Below are 24,962 nucleotides of genomic sequence, written 5' to 3'. Positions count from 1 at the left end.
GTGTGTGTGTGTGTGTGTGTGTGTGTGTGTGTGTGTGTGTGTGTGTGTGTGTGTGTGTGTGTGTGTGTGTGTGTGTGTGTGTGTGTGTTTGCGTGAGTGGGTCGGTGTATACCCATGTCAGTTTGCACGCAACAAGTTTGAATGGTTAACAAATGCATCCATAAAGTTGTAAATTAAACACATATGAAATTACAGCTAAAATGACAGCCACTGACAATAAAACAAAACAAGCGTGTATGTATAGATGAGTGTGTGTGTGTGTGTGTGTGTGTGTGTGTGTGTGTGTGTGTGTGTGTGTGTGTGTGTGTGTGTGTGTGTGTGTGTGTGTGTGTGTGTGTGTGTGTGTGTGTGTGTGTGTGTGTGTGAGTGTCTTAAACAGAAAGCCTAAACCCTCGCCAGTAACAGACAACCACAGTGAGTGCATGTTCGCGCACCTCAACTTAAAACAACCTCTCCCTTCCTCCCGTCCTCCGCAACATCCAATATATTCTTCCCGCCTTTCCTTATCCTTCCCTCCCTCCCTCCATCCCTCCATCCCTCCATCCCTGAGGCAGTGATGGTGATGCTAGTGATGGTGTCGATGATGAAAACTGAAGAAAAAGAAAATAAATGGTGAAACGCGATGAAAAAAATGTAATTAGTAAATCTGATCGACTTCGTATCTTATAATGGGTCCTTTTTCTCATTTTCTGGTGACTCTTATTTTTTGGGTTTTTATTATTACCATTATTATTTTTGTCATTATTACTGTTGTCATTATTACTGTTATTGATGGTGTTGTTGGTTGGTGTTTAAATATTCTGTGTGTGATAGATCGAGTGACGTCAAGCTTATCATTTACTAACTTCTCGGTGTTGTTATTGATGGTGATAGATTTAGTGACGTCAAATTAATGTGTGTGTGTGTGAGTGCGTATGTGTGTTCATGATGGTGATGGTGGCGATAGATAGAAAAGCCATCATCTAATTATGTTCTCTTCATTCAATAATACTTTCGGTGTGTGTGCGTGTGTGTGTGTGTGTCTGTGTGTGTGTGTGTGTGTTGCTGGTGCTAGTCTAGAAGGTTATGTGTGTACCCTTAGAATTAGAGAACATTACCTTGATCACGTGTGTCTTTCCAGGAATTCCTCTTTTTCAGTGTTGTGTTCAGGGAGTAAGTGAAAAGGTTTACCTCGCTTGTTCTAGTATTAGTGATATTGCACACCTGAATTAACTGTTGCTTCTGTTTTAGGGGGAAAGGTTTCGTTATGTTATAATGCCTTGTTTTAATAGGACTGGCTCCGTAATTACTAATAGATATGCTGATGGTGATTAAAAAAGGTTCACATGAGGTAATTATTGGTTATGACTATTACCAACTACATTAACATTTTGCAATAATGCGTTTTTTTATGCAGGGAGGTTTATGGTCACTAAATATAAATTAAAAACCTATTCTGAAGATTATTCTCTACAACATTCTTCGCTCAAACACACACACACACACACACACACACACACACACACACACACACACACACACACACACACACACACACACACACACACACACACACTCACTCACTCACTCACTCGAACGGGTCTTCACTTCGCTCTTAAATTTTTCCTAAACTGAAAACCGATGATGTTACGACCATTATCTTAACAGTTCGTCATTATCCTTTCCCCTCCCATCCTTCCCCTTCCTCTCCTTCCTTCTCATCCCTTCCGGCTCCTATAACTTGGCTTCCCTTACCAGTCTCCTCCTTCTTATCCTCCTCCTCCTCCTCCTCGTCTCTAACCGCCCCAGCCGTTCCCTTCCTTCCTACTTCCCTCCGTTCCTCCCTCCTTGCCGCCTCCCTCGGTAAGAATATTGATGATGGACCCAATGCCAAGTTCTAACATTATCTTTACTTTTAGAAGGTTGACATATATTAATGATGATGATGATGATGAAGGTAGAGTAAGGTGACATGTATAGAGTGGAAGGAAATAAACATGTTAGCCCATTGTATTATTCTAAGCTAGTCGACGAGAGGTGATTTTTCTTTATTTATTAATTATGTTTTTTAATGATGCAGTAGAAATAAGGAAAAAAATGGCTTCGGTTTTCACTAGCTTGGTTCTTCCCTCCATTGAAGCTGAGGGAGCAGCGCTACTTAGAACTGAAGCCATTTTACAAGCTTCTTCTATGGGCCCTGGTGTTGTCGTCCTCGGTGTTGTGTTTGTGTTGTTGTGTTGGTGGTTGTTGTGATCGTTGTGGTAGCGGAAACAGAGAACCAGTAGTACATGATAGTTACTAATTGTCTGTTGTTTTGTTGTTGATGTTGTGGTAATAGTGCTATTTCACAGACTATTTTATACATTGTGTTTGCCTTTATCTCTCTCTCTCTCTCTCTCTCTCTCTCTCTCTCTCTCTCTCTCTCTCTCTCTCTCTCTCTCTCTCTCTCTCTCTCTCTCTCTCTCTCTCTCTCTCTCTCTCTCTCTCTCTCTCTCTCTCTCTCTCTCTCTCTCTCTCTCCGGGCCAGTCTCCCGGTTTCCCATGCTCCCTCTGTTAGTCTTTCCAGCTCTTCTTCCAGTCCGTGTATTGACCTAACAATGGCAATTTTCTCTCCACATTACAAGGATTTTCTGCCTGCCTGTCTGTCTGTCTCTGTACCTGTCTGTCTGCCCTCCTCAGTATGTCTGTGTCTTACCCCTTCCCTCTCCCTCTCTTTCCCTGCCTCCTCGTCTAAGGGTTTAGCTATCTATCTATCTACTTACCTGTCTATCTATTTATCTATCCATCTATATATCTATTCATCTTTATCAATTTTTACCAATATTTCTGCTTCCATTTTTGTCTGTCTAGCCCTTTCCCTTTCTCCATCCCTTATCTGTTTGTCTGTGTGTCTGTCTGTCTGTCTGTCAGTCTCTCTCTCTCTCTCTCTCTCTCTCTCTCTCTCTCTCTCTCTCTCTCTCTCTCTCTCTCTCTCTCTCTCTCTCTCTCTCTCTCTCTCTCTCTCTCTCTCTCTCTCTCTCTCCCCCCCCACATCATTTGCTGGCTCTGCACAAATTTTTTATGACAGATCACAACGCTCCGTCTGGCATCATCCAAATTTGCTACATCACAACACGGGGAAAAAAATATATATATAATGAAAAATATACACATAAATAAAAACACTGAACTCTGCAATAAATACAACGCTTGTTATTCCCAGGACCAAAAAATAAGAGCAAACCAACAGTCGGTGGGTTAATTTTACCTGCTATATTTTTTTTTACATGTCTGGTTTTATAATCTCGGAAAACTTGATTCATGGCATTCTGGTGTAAATATATTCCAGTCAGGTTGACGGTAAATAATGTTGTATGCTGAATAAATAAATAAAAAAATGAACGACGAATAGTTTAATGTTTCGTGTCTCTTGGAAGTGAGTGAATGGCAGAGTGAGTAAGGGAAGGCTAGGATTGTTGAACCCCTGGCCACCCTTCTTGTGTTCTTGTATATATTTGGTTGTGTACAATATTATACAATGTCGAACTGCCAGTGTGTGTGTGTGTGTGTGTGTGTGTGTGTGTGTGTGTGTGTGTGTGTGTGTGTGTGTGTGTGTGTGTGTGTGTGTGTGTGTCCTAAACCCCATTTTGTATTCTCTCTCCCAGCCATCCTGTTTTCCATAAACAGTTATCCTCTTATAGTATCAAAGCGCCCCACTACCCCCCCCCCCCAAACACACACACACACACACACACACACACACACACACACACACACACACACACACACACACACACACACACACACACACACACACACACACACACACACACACACACACACACACACACACACACACACACACACACACACACACACACCATTCCCTTTACCTTACCTGCTCCATTCATGTTCGCATATATTGTTAGTATTCAACTCATACACATACTGAAATCATCTTAAAGCCAAAACATCTTCTTTAATTAGAATGCTAAATTGTCTTTTTACCTACTGTCATATCAATACATTCATCGTGTTTCATGTTAATTCTCAGCTAGTCATTTCCAGAGTTAGTCAGTTAGATATTAGTTAGTCAGTTCCACAGTTAGTCAGTTCCACAGTTAGTCAGTTTCACAGTCAAATAGTTTCACAGTCATACAGTTTCACAATTAATCAGTTGCAGAGTTAGTCAGTTTTACAACCATCCAGAAATCATGAAACACCAGCACCCGTTAGAGCAGATAAATTTGCCCCGGTTCACACCTGCCCTTTAAAACGTGTTAAATCCCAGGCCAGGTGAGTTCTTCCCAGCCGATAATACCTGCCGAAAGGTCACACACTGTTCCTAAAGGTCAATTATTCTGTCTGTCACGCCCCTTGACCTCCACCACCCACAGTCTTCTATGAATTTTCCATCTTGCCCTCACCTCTGACCTCCAACGGAAGAACAGGAACGTTCAAAGATTAAATTCAGGTGTTCAAACAATACTACAAAACAAAACTCTCATTAAATTTCCAAGCGAATTAACTACTGTTGCTTTTTTTCAGCATATTTCGGGACTTAAAAGCACAGGAAAAAAGGGCTATTATCATTCATTCATTCGCTGAAAATCACGAACGATAATTTTTCATATATCTGCTGACAAAACCAGATAAATGCATTCAAATTAGCCAAAAGGTATCAAAGCCTAGACCCAGGACATCCAATTGCATTATATAATGATAAAGAGACGTTCAAACACCAAAAACAGAGGCAAATGCTGCTGGGACACATCTATCCAATAGGAGCGGAATAAAAACACAGGCATTTTTTTCCCATATTCATTGTCATGTTTCCAGTCTTGTTAAGTTGGCAGTCTTGTAATAGATGCCACAAAATGACACACACACACACACACACACACACACACACACACACACACACACACACACACACACACACACTCACATCATTACCCTTCATCTATACGTACAGGTTCGCAATTCATGGTCCCTAAACACCATTATCTTATCTTGGTATCTCTGAGTGTGTCGTTAGCTTCCCCTTTATCTTCTTCCATTACATTCCCCCACCCTCATAACTCTCTCTCTCTCTCTCTCTCTCTCTCTCTCTCTCTCTCTCTCTCTCTCTCTCTCTCTCTCTCTCTCTCTCTCTCTCTCTCTCTCTCTCTCTCTCTCTCTCTCTCTCTCTCTCTCTGTCATTCGCTCACCTCAACGTCCTCCTCGTATGGGTCATTTGTTTTCGTAGCTCCATATCTCTTCGTTCATGCAAGGTCTCATCTCCACCCCACCCCCTTTTGCATTGACCCTCTCTTTCCCTCCACCTATCCCTTCCCCCTCCCCCTTTCCCCCTCAGACAGATTAAACAACGAGCAGGTGTGTGTGTGTGTGTGTGTGTGTGTGTGTGTGTGTGTGTGTAAGAAAAAACTAAATAAGATCGTGTGTTCCTAAATAAAAATAAAAAATCTCTCTCTCTCTCTCTCTCTCTCTCTCTCTCTCTCTCTCTCTCTCTCTCTCTCTCTCTCTCTCTCTCTCTCTCTCTCTCTCTCTCTCTCTCTCTCTCTCTCTCTCTCTAAATAGACTCTGCCGAATTAATTAAGGAAATGAAGAAGAAATGTGTGTTTTGTATTTATATGTTGTTAAATCCTACACCCCTTAAATAAATAAATAAAAAGAAATAGAAGTGAAATTCATGAACTTCCGTGACTTAAATAAAAGGAAAACTCATTTGAAAGATCGAAAATAAAACCGACGATTGTAATAATGACGTTTTCCGTAACCGAAGGACGACGACGGACGGCGAAGCGATTTTATATTTCGTTCATTTCGGTAAAAAACGTCGACGCCGCGTAAATAGGAATGTAATTAACTAATATCGTATTTCGTAAGTTTTTCCCCCGTTACGTTGTCTCGCGTAGTGATGCTGTGATGTAATATGGAAATGCAGATGGATGAAAAAATATAAAAACGTAACAGTCATGCATTAAAAAAACTCTTGGTAATCTACTACTCTCCGTTTTCTTTTTCCCGTTTTCTCTCCTGTCCCCCCTCGCCCGCCCGCTCGTTCGTTTTCTTTACTTTATCGCGACTAATTGCTCGTTTTTTTTTCCTCCACCCGTTTTTGTGTCGTATTTCAACCTCCCCCCCACTCTATTGGACAGCTATACCCCCCTCTTCCCCCCCCCCCCTCTCCCTCTCTCTCTCTCTGCACTTACTTCCTAAATTTATATCTTTTACCAATAACCCATTACTATATTATACCCATTTTTCTCCTGTTTATTTATCTATCAACTTTTTAATCTATCTCTCTGTCTACCAAAGTACCTCCCAATCTCTCCCATCTTTTACCTGTCATCCAATTAGTCTACTTCTATATCTATCTATCTATGTGTTTCCCCATCTTTATTTCGGTTAATCTTTGTATCTTTTCCCAGTCTTCCATCTAAGTTCCCCATAGGATCAATGCTTAACCTTCTTCGGAAGCTACCGGATCGGAAGGGCAATGACTGGGAAGAAGATAAAAAGTAGCAGTAGTAGGAGGAGGAGAAGGAGGAGTAGGGGGAGATAAGTAGAAAGAGGAAGAAGATGTAAAGGAGGAAGAGGAGAAGTTAGGGTCAAGCCAAGGCGAAGTAGATTAAGAGTGAAGCGGAGGATAAGGAGAAGAACAGGAGATGTGAGGAGACAGAAGAGGAGGAGGATTAGGAGAACTGGCATTAGGAGGAGCAAGAGAAGGAGGGGGATAAGGAAAACAGCCAATAGGAAGAGGAAGAGGAGGAGGGGAGCTAAGAGTTGGCACGAGGAGGAGGAGGAAAAAGGGGAGGAAAAGGATGAGGGAGGAGGTAGGGGTCGGACGAGGTATAGGAGCATAAGTGAAGTCGATGAGGAAAATGGAGATGGATTGGGGTGGCCCTAAAGTGATGATGCAACATTATTCTATGGACAGAGAGGAAGAGTAGATAGAGGAATGGGGTCGAGAGAGAGAGAGAGAGAGAGAGCATATATACCAGACACCTAAAGCTATATAAGTGAAATAATAGATAAAAAAAAAATGATTACCAACTCCGTAAAATCCTCTTCAGAAACTTGGTGTCTTTTTAGGGTCAGGAAGAGCTGGAGTTCCATGACCTTTTAGTGGCTTAGAGGGGCTGGAAGGTCATCTTATAGGAATGACCTTAGGCTGGGTGACCTTTTTTCCGCGTTAGGAATTCTTTGGCCAAATCCGAGACCGGTTAAGAAGATGAAGAGGGTTCTTTACTTTCGTTTTTCTTTTGGTTTTGCTCTCCGTCTCTCCTCTTGCCTTCTCTTGTTCCATTTGTTTTTTTCTTCTGTCTTTTCTTTTAGTATATTCTGCCTCTTTCCTCTCCCTTCCTTCTGTTCTTCCTGACCTCTTTTCTTCTCATTTTTCTTTTGGTTTTGCTCTCCCTCTCTCCTCTTGCCTTCTCTTGTCCCATTTCTGTTTTTTTCTTCTGTCTTTTCTTTTAGTATATTCTGCCTCTTTTCTCTCCCTTCCTTCTGTTCTTCCTGACCTCTTTTCTTCTCATTTTTCTTTTGGTTTTGCTCTCCCTCTCTCCTCTTTCCTTCTCTTGTCGCTTTTCTGTTTTTCTTCTTTCTTTTCTTTTAGTATATTCTACCTCTTTCCTCTCCCTTCCTTCTGTCCCTCCTGACCTCTTTTCTTCTCTTGGTTATCATTTTGCTGCATCATCACTAACGTCCTTCTTTCATTTCTTAACTTTATTTTCCACGTAATTTTCCTTCCTTCCTCTTCGTCCCTCCTTCTCTTTCATCTCTCTCTGTTTAAAGTGTTTCCTCGCATTACGCTTTCTCTTCCTGTCTCTTCTTCTCTGTCTCTCGTTCTCCGATTCTCCCGAGTTTCTTTTTTTTTATCCTCTCTCCCTCTCTCGCTTCCCTCCGCTTCCTTTCTCTCTCCTTCCCTTCGCCAGTTCATGTCTTATCTCACCTGCTTTTCGTCCTCTCCTTCCTCTTTCGTCTCCTTGACATGACACGCGGCACTCACCCACGTCTTCTCCTCCTCTCCTCCTCCTCCTCCTCCTCCTCCTTCTCCACATCTCTTCCTGGTCCTCGTTCTTCTCGTAATCCTCTTCTTCCTCGCCTTTCTTTCCCTCTCTTCCTTTTTTCCTTACTTTCTCCTCTTCCTCCTCCTCCTCCTGCTCCACTTCTTCCTCGCTCTCTTCCTTTACCTTCTCTTCCTGGTCCTCCTTCTCCTAATCCTTTTCTTCTTTTATCTCACTTTTCTCTCCCTCATCTCCTTAGCTATCTTTCTTTCTCTTCTTCTCTTCCTCCTCCTCCTTCTCCTTCACTTCTTCCTCCTCGTTCTCTTCCTTTAAATTTTCATCATCATGCTCCTTCTCCTCCTAATCCTCTTCGTCTTCCTCGCCTTTCTCTACCTCTCCTCCTTTATTCCTTACTTTCTCCTCTTCCTCCTCCTAATCCTCCTCTTCTTCCTCCTCGCCTTCCTCCTCCTCATCCCTTTCTTGATTTTTTTTCCTTCGTGTATCCTCTCAAGCTTCTCTCGCTTCTCATTTCTCTTTTTTTTCTCTCTTTAAATAAACTTGCGACGCCCCTCACACTTTATTTTCGAGATCCTCAGGCTAGTCTCTCTCTCTCTCTCTCTCTCTCTCTCTCTCTCTCTCTCTCTCTCTCTCTCTCTCTCTCTCTCTCTCTCTCTCTCTCTCTCTCTCTCTCTCTCTCTCTCTCTCTCTCTCTCTCTCTCTCTCTCTCTCTCTCTCTCTCTCTCTCTCTCTCTCTCTCTCTCTCTCTCTCTCTCTCTCTCTCTCTCTCTCACCTGCTACACAAATCTTCCTCCCTCCTCCTTCTCCTCCTCCTCCTCCTCCTTCTGCTCCTCCTCCTCCTCCTCCTCCTCCTCTTCTCCTTCCTTCATTTTGTTTTCTCCTACATCCTCCTTCTATTAGTCTCCATTTTTCTTCCCTCACACTCTTTCTTTTCTTCCATTCTCTCTCTCTCTCTCTCTCTCTCTCTCTCTCTCTCTCTCTCTCTCTCTCTCTCTCTCTATCTATCTCTCTCTCTCTCTCTCTCTCTCTCTCTCTCTCTCTCTCTCTCTCTCTCTCTCTCTCTCTCTCTCTCTCTCTCTCTCTCTCTTCATCTTTATTCCTCTATCCTTCTTCCTTCACGCATCACAGTTTGATTAACCTCTGCTTCCTTTGTTCCATCATCCTCTCCACTCCTATTTTTTCTTTCTCCTAATCCTATCATCCCTCCTCCTTTTTCTTTCTTCCCTAACATGCTTATCCTCTCCACATCATTCAACCTTTTTCTACTCATTTATTTTCATCCCTCTTACTCTCCTTTCTCATTGCCTCTTATCTTTCTTTCTCGCTCGCTTTCCTTCCTCTCCTTACCCTCACTTCCATTCGTAGCTATTACCTCCCTTTCTCTCTCTCTCTCTCTCTCTCTCTCTCTCTCTCTCTCTCTCTCTCTCTCTCTCTCTCTCTCTCTCTCTCTCTCTCTCTCTCTCTCTCTCTCTCTCTCTCTCTCTCTCTCTCTCTCTCTCTCTCTCTCTCTCTCTCTCTCTCTCTCTCTCTCTCTCTCTCTCTCTCTCTCTCTCTCTCTCTCTCTCTCTCTCTTTTCTTCCTTCCTGTTCCCTTTCTCTCTCCTTATATCTAGTTATCTATCCATCCTTCTACCTTTCCGTTTCGCCCTTCCTCTTTCTCTTTACCCTGTCTATTCAATTCCTTCTCCCTTTCTTCCTTCTTTCTTTATTCCTTTATCTCCTCTTCAATCCTTCTAGCTAGTCTTTTCATTCCTCTCCCGCTCTTCCTTTCTCCCTTCCTTCCATTACCCTCTATTTTCTAGCCAGTTGTCCCTCCATCCCTCTCTCTTCCTCCTTTCCCGTGCCCTCTACCTGTCTAGCAAATAGTCTCCCATTACCTCCTTCTCTTCCTTCCTTCCTCCCTTCCCGTGCCTATCCTCCTTCGTCCGTGTTCTGTGTGTGTGTAGTGTGGTGGGCTCCTTCCTTCCTCCTTCCCACTGCTGCCTCATGCGCCCCCCTCCCCGGCCTTGATCCCCGGCGTCCCTGCAGGTGTGCCGGGAGGCGGGGCCAGAGGCAGCAAGGCAGGGAAAGGGGCAGGCGGAGGTGTTGGGCGCTACGGGTACAGAGGGGTCTCTAACGCCGCTGCCTACGAAGTAACGTGGGAAGGTAAGCTTGTCAAGACCTGCTGCTGCTGCCTCTGGTGTTGGTGTTGGTGTTGATGTTGATATTTTTCTTAGGGGGATTATAGGAGGTAGAATGATAGGGAGGGTAGTTAGGCAAGAAGTCAGGAAGAGAAGTTAGATGGGAAGTCAGGGGAGGGAGATTAGTTAGGAATTCAGGGAGGGAAGTCGGGGAAGGAAGTAAGTCACATAATCAGGGAAGGATGTAGGGGAGGGAATTTAGGAAGATCGGGAAGGGGAGTTAAGCAGGGAATCAGGAAGGACAGGTAAACAAGTATGTGCTAGGTGAGGTGTGTACTAAGGGAGACTTTCAGGGAAGGGTGATTTAAGTGCAAAAAAGAGTGCTGTCTAGGAAAGGATATGAATGCGTGTGTGTGCTGGTCAGGGAGTATGTGTGTGTAATGTTATGACGCAAGGATTGGGTGGACGGAGGAGGTGAGAAGGACTTGAAAGGAGGAAAATGAGAGGCAGAAATGGAATGAAAGCTTCAACTCAGAGGAGACAAAGAAGGAAGTGTCGAGGGAGAATGGGCGGTAAAGGTGAAACTCCATGAGATAATGTCAGGGGGAATGAGTGCATAGAGAGGGTTGTAAAGGGCTTAGGGAGTGGGCAGGAGATGAGCGGGGAGAAAGGCTCTTGTTAAAGGTGAAAGCTTAGGGATGATTGCTTAAAGGTGGGGTGCTGGGGTGACGAGGGTGACGGCCTGGATGAGCTGGGAAGAGGAGGGTGTGCGGGGCTGATATGTGTGAACTGGAGTGAATAAGTGGCTGGTGGAGTGAAAGTTCTTCTAGTGAAGGAGGAGGAGGAGGAGAAATGGGTTGGGAAGGTGGTGAAAGTGAGGCAGAATATAGAGGGTGAAGAGGATTGTAGTCAAAAGTTTGGGTGGTAAGAGAGGGCAATGGGTGCGCGGAGGTTAATTACTTGGAGCAGACAGAAAGACGACACGTCTGGGAAGTTACAGTGACAGGCGAGGTAGATGGAGGAGCTTGGGGGGTTAGGGGGTAAGGACCTAGGAAGAGGCAGGAGCAGGGCGGGACAGTCCCCCCGGCTGACACCCTCCCCCCGCCAGACATCGTGCTGGCCATGCAGCTGTCCGCCATGTGCTTCGGGGCGCTGTTCGCCCTCTGCATTGTGGCCTGCTGCGCCTACAAGATCTGCGGCCCCGCCGAGGAGGAGGAATGGGGGTCTCGTTACTCCGTGCTCAAACCCACGCCCCACCCTCGCCTGCCCCCGGAACTCCTGCGAGAAATCTACACTCTTCCATCTGCTCCGACCTCAACGACGACCCGACACACCGCGGCCACCAAGTCCCAGTCCGCTCCGGGGTCAACAGGCTCCGCCAGGCGGGAGGCGGCGTGGCCAACGGGCGGCTCAAGCGTGGTGGTGGAGGGGGGGCCGCGCGTGACCTCTGTGGCCCGCGAGGTCTTTGCCCGGCCCGCGGCGACCAGCCTCGGCCAGCTGCCCAACGGCCGTCCTGGGGAGCCGCCCCTGGACGACATCCTCCCGGCGGCGCCGCCACGTCCGGCCACTCCGCGGGGCACTCCGAAAAAGTCACCGCGGCTGCCGGCGCTGGGCTCCATCCTGGAGAGCCAGCCGTGTCTGCCAACGCTATCTTCGTTATCGTCGTCGCGGTCTGTTCGGGACGTGGCGGGGCACGGCGCTGCCAACAGACTCGCCGCCCACAACCAGACCAGCTCCACCCTTGACCTGGCCCGCGCCGCTGCCTCCATCAACTACGCCCACAGGACACGCTCACACACACACACAGCCGTGGTCTAGCATCCAACGCCGCGGCACAGCAGTGCCTTGCGCGCGCACGACCTTCAGTACGTCATAAGTCGCCGCGGGGAGGCCCAGGCCGCGGCGAGGTTCAGTGGAAGACATTCTCCGGACGTCACCGTAATGACTCGAGGCACGAGACAAGTGTCAGTTATCGACGCACAAGCTCCTCATCGAAATATGTAGCATAAAAGCCGTACCTACGCGACTCAGTGAAGCTCCTTGATCAAGGGTCTTCGCAGGTTCCTCTCCTCGCAACGATGGCACACGTGGCTCAAGGGACGCTGAACGCAGCCCTGAACAGGCGCGGCTCAGCCTCACATGAAGTGGACTCGATCTCATGAACTCTACTCTCGCGCGCAGCGCCGGCTCTCCTTACGCCGCGGACACTCCCGACAACCTGCCGCAGCGGCGCTTGCACCGAACACTGCCTGACGCGGCTCAGGGCGTGGCCGCTGAGTGACGCTTTACGCGCGACAAAGAATTTGTTTTTTCTGTAAGAAAAGTTACAACTATCACGAGAAGATATCTTGTCAATCAGTAATTCTACAAATCCTTGAAACACATTCCATAAACGTATGAAAATGTTTTCTCCCTGCAAAAGCTATTTCCTGTTCAAGTAGTGCTTTAAAATATTTCGATGGCTCGTGTTAAAACACTCCACAACCATTGAAAAACATTCATTAAATATTTTGAAAGAAACTTTTTAATTGCTATTTTTGGGGGGCGGGAGCTTTGTTCTATTTCCGAGGACTGTAGTGGCGTGTGTGGGTGACTATTGATTGTGTATCATACGACCGACTGTCTGTCTGTCTGTTTGTCTAAACAGGAGCGTCTCTACCTCTTGTTCTCTCTCTCTCTCTCTCTCTCTCTCTCTCTCTCTCTCTCTCTCTCTCTCTCTCTCTCTCTCTCTCTCTCTCTCTCTCTCTCTCTCTCTCTCTCTCTCTCTCTCTCTCTCTCTCTCTCTCTCTCTCTCTCTCTCTCTCTCTCTCTCTCTCTCTCTCTCTCTCTCTCTCTCTCTCTCTCTTAGCTATCTTTAACACCCACACCCACACCCTCTTCCACACACCCACTTCCACACACACACACACACACACACACACACACACACACGAGAGAGAGAGAGAGAGAGAGAGAGAGAGAGAGAGAGAGAGAGAGAGAGAGAGAGAGAGAGAGAGAGAGAGAGAGAGAGAGACTTAGAAGACGGCAGCCCCTTTCTAAAGACCTGTGGCGTGTCTATTGAGCAGGCAAGTCCTCCTTTTTGTTAGCTCTCAATCCTTCCCCTTCAAACCTTCCATCCTGTGTGTGTGTGTGTGTGTGTGTGTGTGTGTGTGTGTGTGTGTGTGTGTGTGTGTGTGTGTGTGTGTGTGTGTGTGTGTGTGTGTGTGTGTGTGTGTGTGTGTGTGTGTGTGTGTGTGTGTGTGTGTGTGTGTGTGTGTGTGTGTGTGTGTGAAAGAGAGAGGAAGAGGTGAGCGGGTGTTGAGAAAAGGGAGGGAAAGAAAAATGGTTTGGTATGTGTGGGGACGCTGGGCTGTTTGGTAAGGGATGAAGATGGAAGAGGAGGAGGAGGAGGAGGAGGAGGGGAAATAGGAGAAGGAGGAGGAGGAGGAGGAGGAGGAGGTGGAGGAGGAGGAGGAGAAGGAGAGGGAGGAGGAGGTTTAAGTGTGTGTGTGTGTGCGTGTGTGTGTGTGTGTGTGTGTGTGTGTGTGTGTGTGTGTGTGTGTGTGTGTGTGTGTGTGTGTGTGTGTGTGTGTGTGTGTGTGTGTGTGTGTGTGTGTGTCTGTTCTGGTGCGCTGGCGACTCATTAGGGACAGTTGCCATGGTGATCTCTGTGTGTGTGTGTGTGTGTGTGTGTGTGTGTGTGTGTGTGTGTGTGTGTGTGTGTGTGTGTGTGTGTGTGTGTGTGTGTGTGTTCTACGTCTCTCCATACACACACCCATACACACGAATACGAAAGGAAGAAGCGAGGGGAGAATAGGTAATGAAACGCTTTGCATCTTGATTACAAGGACAACCAACGTACCTGACCATTAAGCAAACAAGCAAACAAACAAGTCAATCAAAACCAACTAACGTATAAACGATGCACAGTAACTAACATATATACTCAACTAGCACAAGACAAGCAAATAGACAGACAGACAGAGAGACAGACAGGCAGACAGACAGACAGACAGGTAAATGAAGACAACCTTTGGCTTAGCATACAAGTAGACACCCACATCGACACTCACACACCCACCCACCCACACACACACACACACACACACGGACAAACAGACGGACTAAGCGCCTCCCACACACGGCATTTCTGTGCGTGGGTCGCGGGAAAATATGCCAATCAACGGTGTTCGGGGAAGTGCCAAGGAGAGCCACTATACTTCATGTGCCTCAGAGTGCAACGGACAGTGCCTCGGGGCCGCCTGCCAAGCGTTAACACCTTCCCTGTCCCCTCCACGCCCCGAAAGACTCGTAAATAAGTCGCTGGTCGGGCTCTGGGGAAGCATTATCGCCCCGCCCTCCCCCTTTAAGGTTCCTGGTTTTTGCTGCTGCTGATGAAGACGACGCCCCTTCGAGTGCCTCCAAGTCCATGAGCTCTGGGGAGGGCTGGAGGCGCGTGGCGAAGCGGGAGTCACAAGTGGCATTCCTTATACTTAACGTTAATTATATCGCGGCTCTTAATACAGACGGACGTTATGACCATTAGCTACAAAGAGTGAGAGTTAGTGGTCTCGTGCGCCGCGTGAGAGCTTGAAAAAAAAAAGAAAAAAACAGAAATGACTTTGATGAATTCCTCCTCGTTCTGAAAACATTTGTCGCTTTATCGGGTATTACCATAGAGAAAATGTGGACTCGAGCCCCTAAAACACCGGACTGAAAACGAGGTTGTGTCAAAGTTACGAACGCTTACCCGGCAGGCCCAGCCAAGAAAAGAAAGCAGCAGCAACACTAAGAAGAACGGCAGCACCAGCAGCAAAAACAAGACTTGGACCAACAATAACCAGCATTAAATGTACCAAAGAGAGCTAAAACTTTATGGCAAGAATATGAACACGTGCATAAGAGAAAAATAAAATGGAAAGAAACGATTAGAATAAAGTAATCACACGAAAGACAACAAAACAAAAACAAACATAGTGTAAACTTGCAACTAAGCCGGGAGTGTGAGTGTTCAGTGTTGACATTCCTCGAGCAAACAAACGGACCATAACAAACTCTTAAAAAAAAAAAGCCGGGGTGACCGAGGCGTCCCCCTGGGGTGGCGACGCCCGAGCCTGTCTGCCTGAATGTGTGCGTGTGCGACTGTGCGTGCGCGTGTGTGTGTGTGTGTGTGTGTGTGTGTGTGTGTGTGTGTGTGTGTGTGTGTGTGTGTGTGTGTGTGTGTGTGTGACCCAGGCGAGGCATAGGGCCGCCCCCCGCTCCTGCAAACACATTGTACAGACCATCCTTCTGGTAGGGTAGCCAGTTAGGGACGATGTAGAACGAGCAAATGTTTCCTTAGCATAACGCACTTACTCCTTATACGCGTGTTTTACGAGCCTGACCGTGTGTTGTTCATGGTCCCCGGGAGGCGGTGGCGCGGCGCGGAGCACGGGCAGGAGCTCAGGACGCGAGTTAATGGGAAGTTACAGGGAGTTAGTTCTCTCTTCTTTCTTCCACGTTTGTCTCTCTCCTTTACTCCCTCCTTCCTTCTTTCCTTCGCGAGAGGCAGGAGGAAACACGGAGGGCGGTCAACAGGCTGGGTGGGAGCCCTTGTCCTCTGCCCTCGCCCAACTACAGGAAATGAAACCTTTCTGAAGCGCGACAAGCCTCTGATTTGTTTTCTCCCTCTCGTAAACAAGCTTGAGTTGCGCCTACGACGGAAAGGATGAGGAGGGCGATGCGTGTGGAGAGCGATGACGGAGAGCGACGGGAAAGGAGGATGAGGGAAATGGGGAAAGGAGGATAACGGAAAAGTTGAAAGGGGGGAATGATTAAGCCAGATCTGCTTGGGTGCAAAAATCGATGGAGAGAACGCGGAAAAGGGATGGAAGGGAAAAGGTGGCGGATAAGTTACAACGGGGACAGGATCAAAGGAATGGGAAAAAGGAGCGAATCAAATCCTGTTTCGGCCACGGCTCACTCAGACCGCACAGAGAGGAGAGAAGCTTCCGTCGCCTGCCTCCCACTTGACGCCCCCCTCATTTCTCTTCGTGGGTATGACGTCTTGTGTTTTCCTTCCCGTTTGCGGACCCGGCAGGTGACAGACTGAACGGGGCTCCCTCCGCTCTCAACCTACTGACGGGGGGCGGCAGCGGCGAGGCACCGCAAGACAATCGTGAGAATCCCTCGCGTTTGTTACCTCGGCACCTCCCTCAGGACCTCATCAGGGGAGACGTCGTGCCCCTGAGGAGGAAGAGGATGCCGCCACCCACAGCCCCGTCAGGAAGGGAGAGAATGCCAGATTGAACCCCTACCCCGACCAATTCCAAGCTCGCTCCCCCGCCCCCCAGGGAACCCCACCAGGCTCAAAGGTTCCAATCACCTGTTGGTTCTCCATGTTGTTATGACTGTACGTGTGTATGTGTATGTATGTGTGTATGTATGTTTGTCTGTATGTGTGTGAGTGTATATATCATTGTTTTTATTAATATGATTATGCAAAGCTTCTCGACTCGGCGCTGTTAATGGCTGTTGTTTACCTCTCTCCACCCCGTACTCGTAAACACACACACACACACACACACACACACACACACACACACACACACACACACACACACACGCACATTAGTCACCTCCTGTACACTGCCAACTCAACACACTTTTTTTTTACGTTTTCCGACTCGCGCGCTGAATAAAAATTTTCCTCCTCTCATTAGGGCCAAATATATATTATCATTCTCAGTTATACATGGAAAACAAAGGTCAAATAAAATAACGCAAAAAAGTCGCCCTCGCATTTACATAACGAAGGATTATTAAATTTAACATTTGCGTTGACTTTTCGTCTCTTCCACAGTGGATTAAACGAGGGAGGAACACGAAGATGAGGAGGAGGAGGAGGAGGAGGATGGATGAGGAAGACAATGAAGAGGAGGAGGAGGAGGAGGAGGAAATGAATGAAGAGGAGGAGGAGGAAAAGGAGGAGGAGGACGAGGATGAGAATGATGAGGATGAGGATGAGGATGAGCAGGTTGGAGGTGGAGAACAAGAAAAACAAGGAAACAGATGAGGAGGAGAAGGAAGTGTAAGAGGTAGATAACGAAGAGGAGGAAGAGGAATGAAAGAGAAAAGATTGTGATGGATTTACACTATTAAGAACTGAATACCTATAAAATTGTGCATACATGTGCAAAAAAACAACAACATCACAACAAAACATTTATTAAAAACAGTTCTAAAAATGACAGAAAGAGCACTATAAAAGGTACACGGACAAACAAAGAGGAGAAATTTCTTTAAAGAAATACAAAAAAGTTAGGAAATGGAGTAGGAATGAAGAGGAAAGAAAAATAAAAGATAAAATTGTGGATGGAAGATTACCAGGGAAAGAAAAGAAGATGGATGAGAAAACAAAGATGAAGGAGCAAGACGGATGGATGAATGAGTGAAAGAAAGAACGGGAAGATATAGAGATAAAGAAGGGTGGAAACAAAAGAGAAGAGAGAGAGAGAAGGCTATTCCTTTCGTTTGGAGCAACTAACACCATTGCGTGACGTCACAATGTCAACAGTCCGCCATTAGGGATCAAGGGAGGAGAAATAAGAGGAGGAAGAGGAGGAGGAGGAGGAAGAAGAGGAGGAGGAGGAGGAGGAGGAACAACAGGAGGACGGTGCCGTAAAAAAACGATGATGCAGAGAGAGAGTGTGGAAGAAGGGGATTTGGGAGAGTTCTAGAGGAGGAGGAAGGATTAGGGAAAGCGCTGGGAAATAGGGCGAGACAAGAGAGGAATTAAGAAGAGGAGGAGGATTAGAGCAAACGTTAGGAAAGAGGAGAGATAAAGGACGTGGAATGAAGGTGAAATGAAACGTGTGTGTGTGTGTATGTGTGTGCGCCCGTGTGCGTGTGCGTGTGTGCGGACGTGAGGTGGACAGACTAGCAACAACCATAGTCGAACCGAGAAGCATTCTGTTACTCCGTTGAATTTATTATCACTTTTTTATTATTTTTCTTTCATATACCAAAAAAAAAAAAAAGTTACAATGTAAATATATGTATACAACGTGGACCTGACGTGTGAAAGCTGGAGGAAAACAATTACGCAAAAAAAGCTTATAATTTATGAAGCAAATTTACGATTATTGTTATTATTATTGTCATTATTATCACTACTAATTGTTGTTGTTCCTGTTGTTGTTAAGTGTTTTTCCGGGTAATTAATTTCATGGCATGTTTGAGAGAGAGAGAAAATGGCCACAGTGAAAGCTCAAAAAAGTAACAAGGAAAATAGTTAGGAGTTTATGTATTTAATTTTATCCTTACCACCACCATCACCACCACCTCCACCACCACCACCACCATGCACACTCAACCTATACTGTGGTGATGGTGATCGTGAGGGTGGTGGTGATGATGGCGGTTGTAATGTTTAAGAAAATACAAATAAAATAGTAAGAAAACAAACTGATGAAGATGATGATGACGATGATGTGTGTTAGTCTATTTAGTGTAGGTGGGATGTTTGTTTACTCGTTTGTTTGTTGATAGTTTTATGAATCACTATTATAGACATTTTTACATTCCATTTGTGTACCCGTGTGGCTCCTTATTTTTTTTAGACGTTTTTGCTCATCTACTCTTTTTCATCTTCGTTTTCATCTCTTCTTTTAACCCACAGAAATCTCAGTCTCGTTTCACTCCTTTTCCCGCCTTCTTTTCCCTTTTTTTCCCTTTCAGCAATCCGTAAGTGTATGTATGACGACCCCTGGCCTTAAAGTGTGTTACGAGGCCAGGTATGCACGACTCTCTAGTGTTGACTAATTGAGATTCATCTAGGTAGAACAGGTGCGATAGGTATTAGTAGACGATTTATGTAGTTACTTCTTCGACTACTGTTACTGTTACTACTACTACTACTGTTACTACTACTACTAATCCTTTTACTGCTCCCACTGCTATTGATACTTCTACTATTTCTACTATTGCTGCCGATAGTTCTTAAACATATTTTCTCATTCTGTCTTCCTATCTATCTATCTATCTATCTATCATCCTCCCATTCCCCATCTCGTGGCACCTCAACGCACAAGTATAAACTAACAACACCCTGTCACCCTGTCACGCCCTCGCCAGCCCCTGCTACAGCCTAGGCCTCGCCACCCGTCGCCCCAGACTTACGCCCTGTCTTGCCTCGCCCCCAGAGAGAGGACACGTCAGAAAGTTGGAAATTAATGGATTTTACTTCTGGCTCCTCCTTGATTTGTGCGGGGAGAGAGAGAGAGAGAGAGAGAGAGAGAGGGGCAAATGCATTTAAATTGTAAAGGAAAAATATCTCTTAATTCAATTATCCTTTGAATTTGAATAAAAAGCTCAAACACCGTCCTTTCATTTTTCACGTTATCTTTTTTATTATTTTGTGATTCACTTTTCGGTGTGCTTTTTTTTCACCCCGTGGCAGTCCCTCAACTTTTCCCCTCACTTTCCCTCACTTTGGCTCCCCTTTGACGGCCTCGGGTGCTCCCCTCGCCGCCCCAGAGTTATACAGACAAAAGTTGGACTACAACAGGGGGCGTCTCCCTCTTTCTAGTCTCCTTGTGAACCCGACGGCGACGACAACAATTGTTTTAAAGAGCCGTGTTGACATCTACCGTTTGTTTCTCCTTTTCTTTACCGGATCATCAGTTTCTTTAGAGCAACGTCAGTTCCCAGGCCCCTCCTTGCTTCTTTATTCTGTTCTCCCACTCTTTATCCCTCTTATCCTTCATCGCTTTCATCCACTTTTATCGTGTTTCGTTCTCTTTCGACCATTTGTTTACGGGTTCAGTGTCGCTATCACCTTCCCATCCTTTTGCCCTAATTTCAAGGCGGGAGTCTACGGCTTTCCAATATTTTTTTACTTCTCATAGGCCTTTTCATCCTTGCCTTCACATTTTTACCATGAACGATTAGTGAGGTTGGCGTGTGGGTAATGTGGGGAGAAGGAGCTGGAAATGGGCGGCCTAAGGGTTCTGAAGGTCTTTGTGGGGAACAAAACAAGGCGGAGGTGTTTGGGGCACAAGCGGGGTGTGAAGGGGAAGCGAGGATGTGACAGGGCTGGGGAGGAGAGTGTTGTGTTAGTGTTGCAGGGCCGCCGCCGAGTTCTGACGCCACCCAAAGTGTTTCAAAGAGTTGTTCTTGTAAGTACTGTGTACTTCCTGTACCGTTTGTACTGTCTTTGTCATAGGGATCACAATACACAATAAAAATTCTCAAAGCAGCCCTGCATGATTTATCTTTCATGGCCTCCTGTTCGTCTTTTGTGATTCGTTGGAGACTCGGGCTTGGCATTTCGTCAGCCGCTAAGCTCTACGGGTTATCATGATTACCTTCCGTGTGGACGATGATGTACCTGTATGTGTCGTGTTCGCCACCTTTGTGTGTATGAAATGTTGTCAATGCCGTTACAAGAGTGAGTTTCTTGTTTGTTTGTTTGTTTCTGTCATAACAACACACAAAAGGATATGATCGTTTACGGAGGTAACCCCATCAGCTGCGTGCTTGTCCTCATGTTTTTTTTTTTTTGTGTGTGTGTTTGTGTGTGTGTGTGTGTGTGTGTGTGAGTGAGTGTATATCTTGTTCAGACAGCACGCAGCTGACTCAACTCCCCCAACACACACACACACACACACACACACACACACACACACACACACACACACACACACACACACACACACACACACACACACACACACACACACACACACACACACACACACACACACACACACACACACACACACACACACACACACACACACACACACACACACACACACACACACACACACAGGCGCCAGCGCGACACTCGAATTAGTGGATCAATTTCGTGGCGACAGACTCCCGCCACGCCCCGAGATCGCCTCCAACACCCGCCTCGCACGCCAGATAACTTCCTCTTCTTCTCGTGTGATGGCGAGTCGTGGCCCCTCTTATGTAGTACCATTGCCCTCCTCTTCCTCACCCCTTATCCCTTGCATGCAAAGCTACCCCTGCACTCTCCTCCTCCCGATCCTTCCCCAACTGCACAAGAGAAGCCAGTACTCACCCATCACGCTGCGAAATCTTGACGGTCCGTCTGAAAAAGACACAATGACAGTTATGTAAGAATATGGTGGTGTTAAATACATTGATGCTGATGCTGATGATGCGAATATTAAGTCGTTACGTGTAATACAATCTAGAAACACTTTTTCATTAAATAAAAATGTGCTGACAAAGTCCATAGAGTTAAGCCAGTTGCCGCTAATAAATAAAAAAATATATCGTATACTGAAACACACACACACACACACACACACACACACACACACACACACACACACACACACACACACACACACATACACACACACACACCTATGTGTACATGCAAATGCGCAGAAGCTCCGCCAGAGATTGCATCCAATGGAGGATTACCTTCAGCCAGATAAGCTTTGATACCACCATGTGTGTTTGTGTGTGTGTGTGTGTGTGTGTGTGTGTGTGTGTGTTATGCGCATTCATGGACAGCGATTGAAGTGAAATATGCCGCGAGTAATGGATGGTGTACCTTGGATTGTGTTGTAAGTACGATGTTTGTTCTAAGCGTGGTGGATGTTGTGTTGCACTGTTGTCTGGAGGTAGTCGGGAATGCGTGTCGTTCTGCTGTGTTGCGGGTGTGTTGCGAATGTTGTGCTGATACTTCTCCGAGGGAATAGTGGCCGTGGTGTGTTTGCTGTGATGTTATTGCAGTGACGGCGGATTATGTGATGTGGGGTGTGCTATGATTGCGGTGACGAGTGTTCTTTTATGATTCAAGCGTGGTGAATGATGTCATGTTGCTGTAGTGTTGCTGTTGCATTCGTCTGTCTGTGTAGATGGTAATGTTTCCTTTTCCCCTTTTGTTCCGTGGACAGTGAAATGTTACTGCATCGTGCTGTGGCGTGAAAGTTGATGCTGTTTGATGCTGTGGTGAGCGGTGGTGGTGCGTCTGAGGGAAGGAAGGAGGGTCTGGTGGTGTGGGTGGTGGTTTTGGTGGTACAGTGACAGCTGTGCGAGTGTTCCATGAAGGCGGTTGAACTATAACTTTTAATGATGGTGTTATCGGTGTTGGTGGTGGTGAGCATGTGATGAATGTCCTAATATAAAATAAATGGTGGGTGATGAATGAGGGAATGCCGCCCGATCCATGATGAATGTTGTTCAAAGCATACCCGTCTTTATTATCTTCTATGTTATGTTTGCAACGAAAAAAAAAAGCGATCTGTACGTACATGCTCCCGCGAGTACTGACCATGCTATGTATCATGCTGTTGTGTATGCTCCACTATATGCTGTTGTCTATGCCACACCATAACGTTGCTACCATAAAAACAAACAAACAACGTGTTCTACCTGCTACAGAACCCGCCGTGTATCCGCTACTAAAGACGTGCTGCATTTGCTTCCCACCGTACTGAACGTGCCACAGAGACCTTCCCATTATGTGCTAGACGACCTCCTGTATGTGCCTCTTAGCGTAGCGTGCTGTACCCAATGTGACCCTTACGAGGTGTTGTGATCTTGCCTTGAGTGTTATGATGGTAACGAGAACACGCTTCCCCACGATGAGCCAGTACGCTTCACCCCCTGCGACCAGCCGCCAAACACCCGCCATATGCACGCCGGGGCTGTGAAGGGGGTGAGAGTGAGCCAAAACTATAGTCTGCCTCAACGTCCTATAGCGCCTGAGTTGATCATTGCTGCGAGAGTTCAATGCGGGGCGGAGATGCGCTGTGTCCCGTGAGCTGTGTGTTCCAAGCCCGAGTGGCTGTGCTAGTGGCTTAGCCCATAGTGGAGTAGCGTGTTAGTTTAGCTTCGTCATAGTGCACGGACCATAGTGAGAGCTGTCCTGGCTTTCTGTGTTGTGTGTGTGTGTGTGTGTGTGTGTGTGTGTGTGTGTGTGTGTGTATTCATGTGTTTGTGTGTGCGTGTGTGTGCGTATTGGTCATATGAATACCACTTGATTATCTTTTTGTATCGTGTCCCCATAATACTTGTCTTTAAACTGATTCAGCCTGGCGGGTAACTCGGAGCTTCGTCCTGTCTCTCCTGAAGGCAGCTTCTGGAAGACAGAGAAGGGTGTTTGAACGAGCGAACGAGTGAGTGGATGTGTGATTGAGGCAGTGAATGCTTCTGTGATTGAAATACGTAAGGCAGGAGAAGTGTGTGTGTGTGAATCTGAGTGAGTAAACAGGGCTGAGTGTGCGAGAAGCTAGAGTGTGAAAGTCTGAATTTCGTTAAGGTCAGGGCAGGGCGTCAGAAATCCATGGGCAGGGTGCCGTGTGAGGAGAGGAGGAAACAAGGTGGGAGGGAGGCAAGAAGGGAGGGCAGGAAGGAGCAAGGGGACCTTAAAGGCGAAGGAACCACCGCGGCAGACACACGCCTCAGCCTTAACGACGAAAAAAAGGGATTAAAAAAGGGAATCGCAAACACTGAGAGGGGCTGAGAAATGAAAAAAAAAATAGAACAAGCAATGAATTCAAGTACAATGCTGCTGGTGGTGGAGTGGGTGAGTGAGTGAGTGAGTGAGCGAGTGAGTGGATGAGTGAGTGAGTGAGTGAGCGGGTGAGTGGGTGAGTGAGTGAGTGGGCCTTCCTTCCTCACTGCTATCAGAAAGTCACTTCATTTCACAAGAACCAACACACACACACACACACACACACACACACACACACACACACACACACACACACACACACACACACAGACACACACACACACACACAGACACACACACACACACAGACACACACACACACACACACACACACACACACACACACACACACACACACACACACACACACACACACACACACACACACACACACACCTAAGCGGTTCATCCACAGATCCTCCGCCAGCCAAGTGCTCAGTCTGCTCTAGGCAAGTGTTGTGCAGGAAGGAAGCCCCACTGAGCCGTGTGTCTGGTCCCCGCCTCACCCCCTTCCCTAACCCCCTGCCCGGCCCGGTAACCCAGAGCACAAGGCGCCCCTACTCTGCTCCTCGCCTTTACTCTCCTTTGTGGTGCTACAGCTCCATCGTCTGACCCAAATTTCTGCACATATTCCATATTTCACGAACACGAGAGAAAAGTCTAACATTGAATATATCCACACAACTACGTAAAAAGTAAGACACAGATACAATACAAAAACTAAGGAGTACATATTTTCTTTCATCTTCTTTATCCAAATCAAGATCTTTCAACATTGATTATATTCACACTATCAATGAAACGAGTAAAATGCAAATATGATACAAAGGATACGGGATATATATTTCTTTCAATTATTTACTGATTTATATTTAAAATCATGTAATTATACCATAAATAAAAGCAAGTTTGAATGAAGCCATAGAGAAAAGGGTGGGCTGGAGCGTCGTGGGAGTGGTGGGGCGAGTAATGGGAGGGGGCGGGGAGGGGGAGTTGGAAGGAAGGGACAGGGATGGGGCCAAACTCCGAATTCAAGTGGTTGCAGAAACACACCCAACGTCTTGTGATGAACCAAGGCCAGAACGGCGCCAGGGGGGAGGGAGGAGTGTGTGTGTGTGTGTGTGTGTGTGTGTGTGTGTGTGTGTGTGTGTGTGTGTGTGTGTGTGTGTGTGTGTGTGTGTGTGTGTGTGTGTGTGTGTGTGTGTGTGTGTGTGTGTGTGTGTGTGTGTGTGTGTGTGTGTGTGTGTGTGTGTGTGTGTGTGTGTGTGTGTGTGTGTGTGTGTGTGTGTGTGTGTGTGTGTGTGTGTGTGTGTGTGTGTGTGTGTGTGTTTGCGTGTGTGTAAGCCCTGAACTGTCACACCGTCAATGTTGTCTTGGCTTGGACAGAAATGATTGA

General features: G+C 46.5%; 2 protein-coding genes across 7 annotated transcripts in view; one reads left to right on the top strand and one right to left on the bottom strand.

The window, feature by feature from the left end:
* Window positions 1–24,962, bottom strand: part of LOC127007129 (mucin-5AC-like) — a 296,085-nt gene that overhangs the window by 138,895 nt on the left and 132,228 nt on the right. For 2 of the 3 annotated variants that reach the window (XR_007760078.1, XM_050877777.1), the window contains exon 4: window positions 21,155–21,184. The gene's annotated coding sequence lies outside the window, so the exon portion shown is untranslated. Of the gene's footprint in view, window positions 1–21,154 lie in introns of all 3 variants that reach the window. The other variant, XR_007760079.1, reaches the window with a different exon arrangement.
* LOC127007131 (uncharacterized) overlaps window positions 1–24,962 on the top strand; it is a 157,056-nt gene that overhangs the window by 104,875 nt on the left and 27,219 nt on the right. Inside the window, exons 3-4 of one of the 4 annotated variants that reach the window (XM_050877788.1) lie at window positions 10,016–10,132; window positions 11,216–13,013. The exons of the other annotated variants lie outside the window; for them this stretch is intronic. Of the exons in view, the coding sequence (XP_050733745.1) occupies window positions 10,016–10,132; window positions 11,216–11,925 (827 nt within the window). The 3' untranslated portion in view covers window positions 11,926–13,013. Of the gene's footprint in view, window positions 1–10,015; window positions 10,133–11,215; window positions 13,014–24,962 lie in introns of those variants that run through there. 4 annotated transcript variants of the gene reach the window in all.

Source organism: Eriocheir sinensis, chromosome 34 (genome assembly GCF_024679095.1).
Source record: "Eriocheir sinensis breed Jianghai 21 chromosome 34, ASM2467909v1, whole genome shotgun sequence".
Taxonomy (NCBI): Eukaryota; Metazoa; Arthropoda; class Malacostraca; order Decapoda; family Varunidae; genus Eriocheir; species Eriocheir sinensis.
Note: the sequence above shows the minus strand (reverse complement) of the source record. Positions and strands in the feature narration are given on the sequence as shown.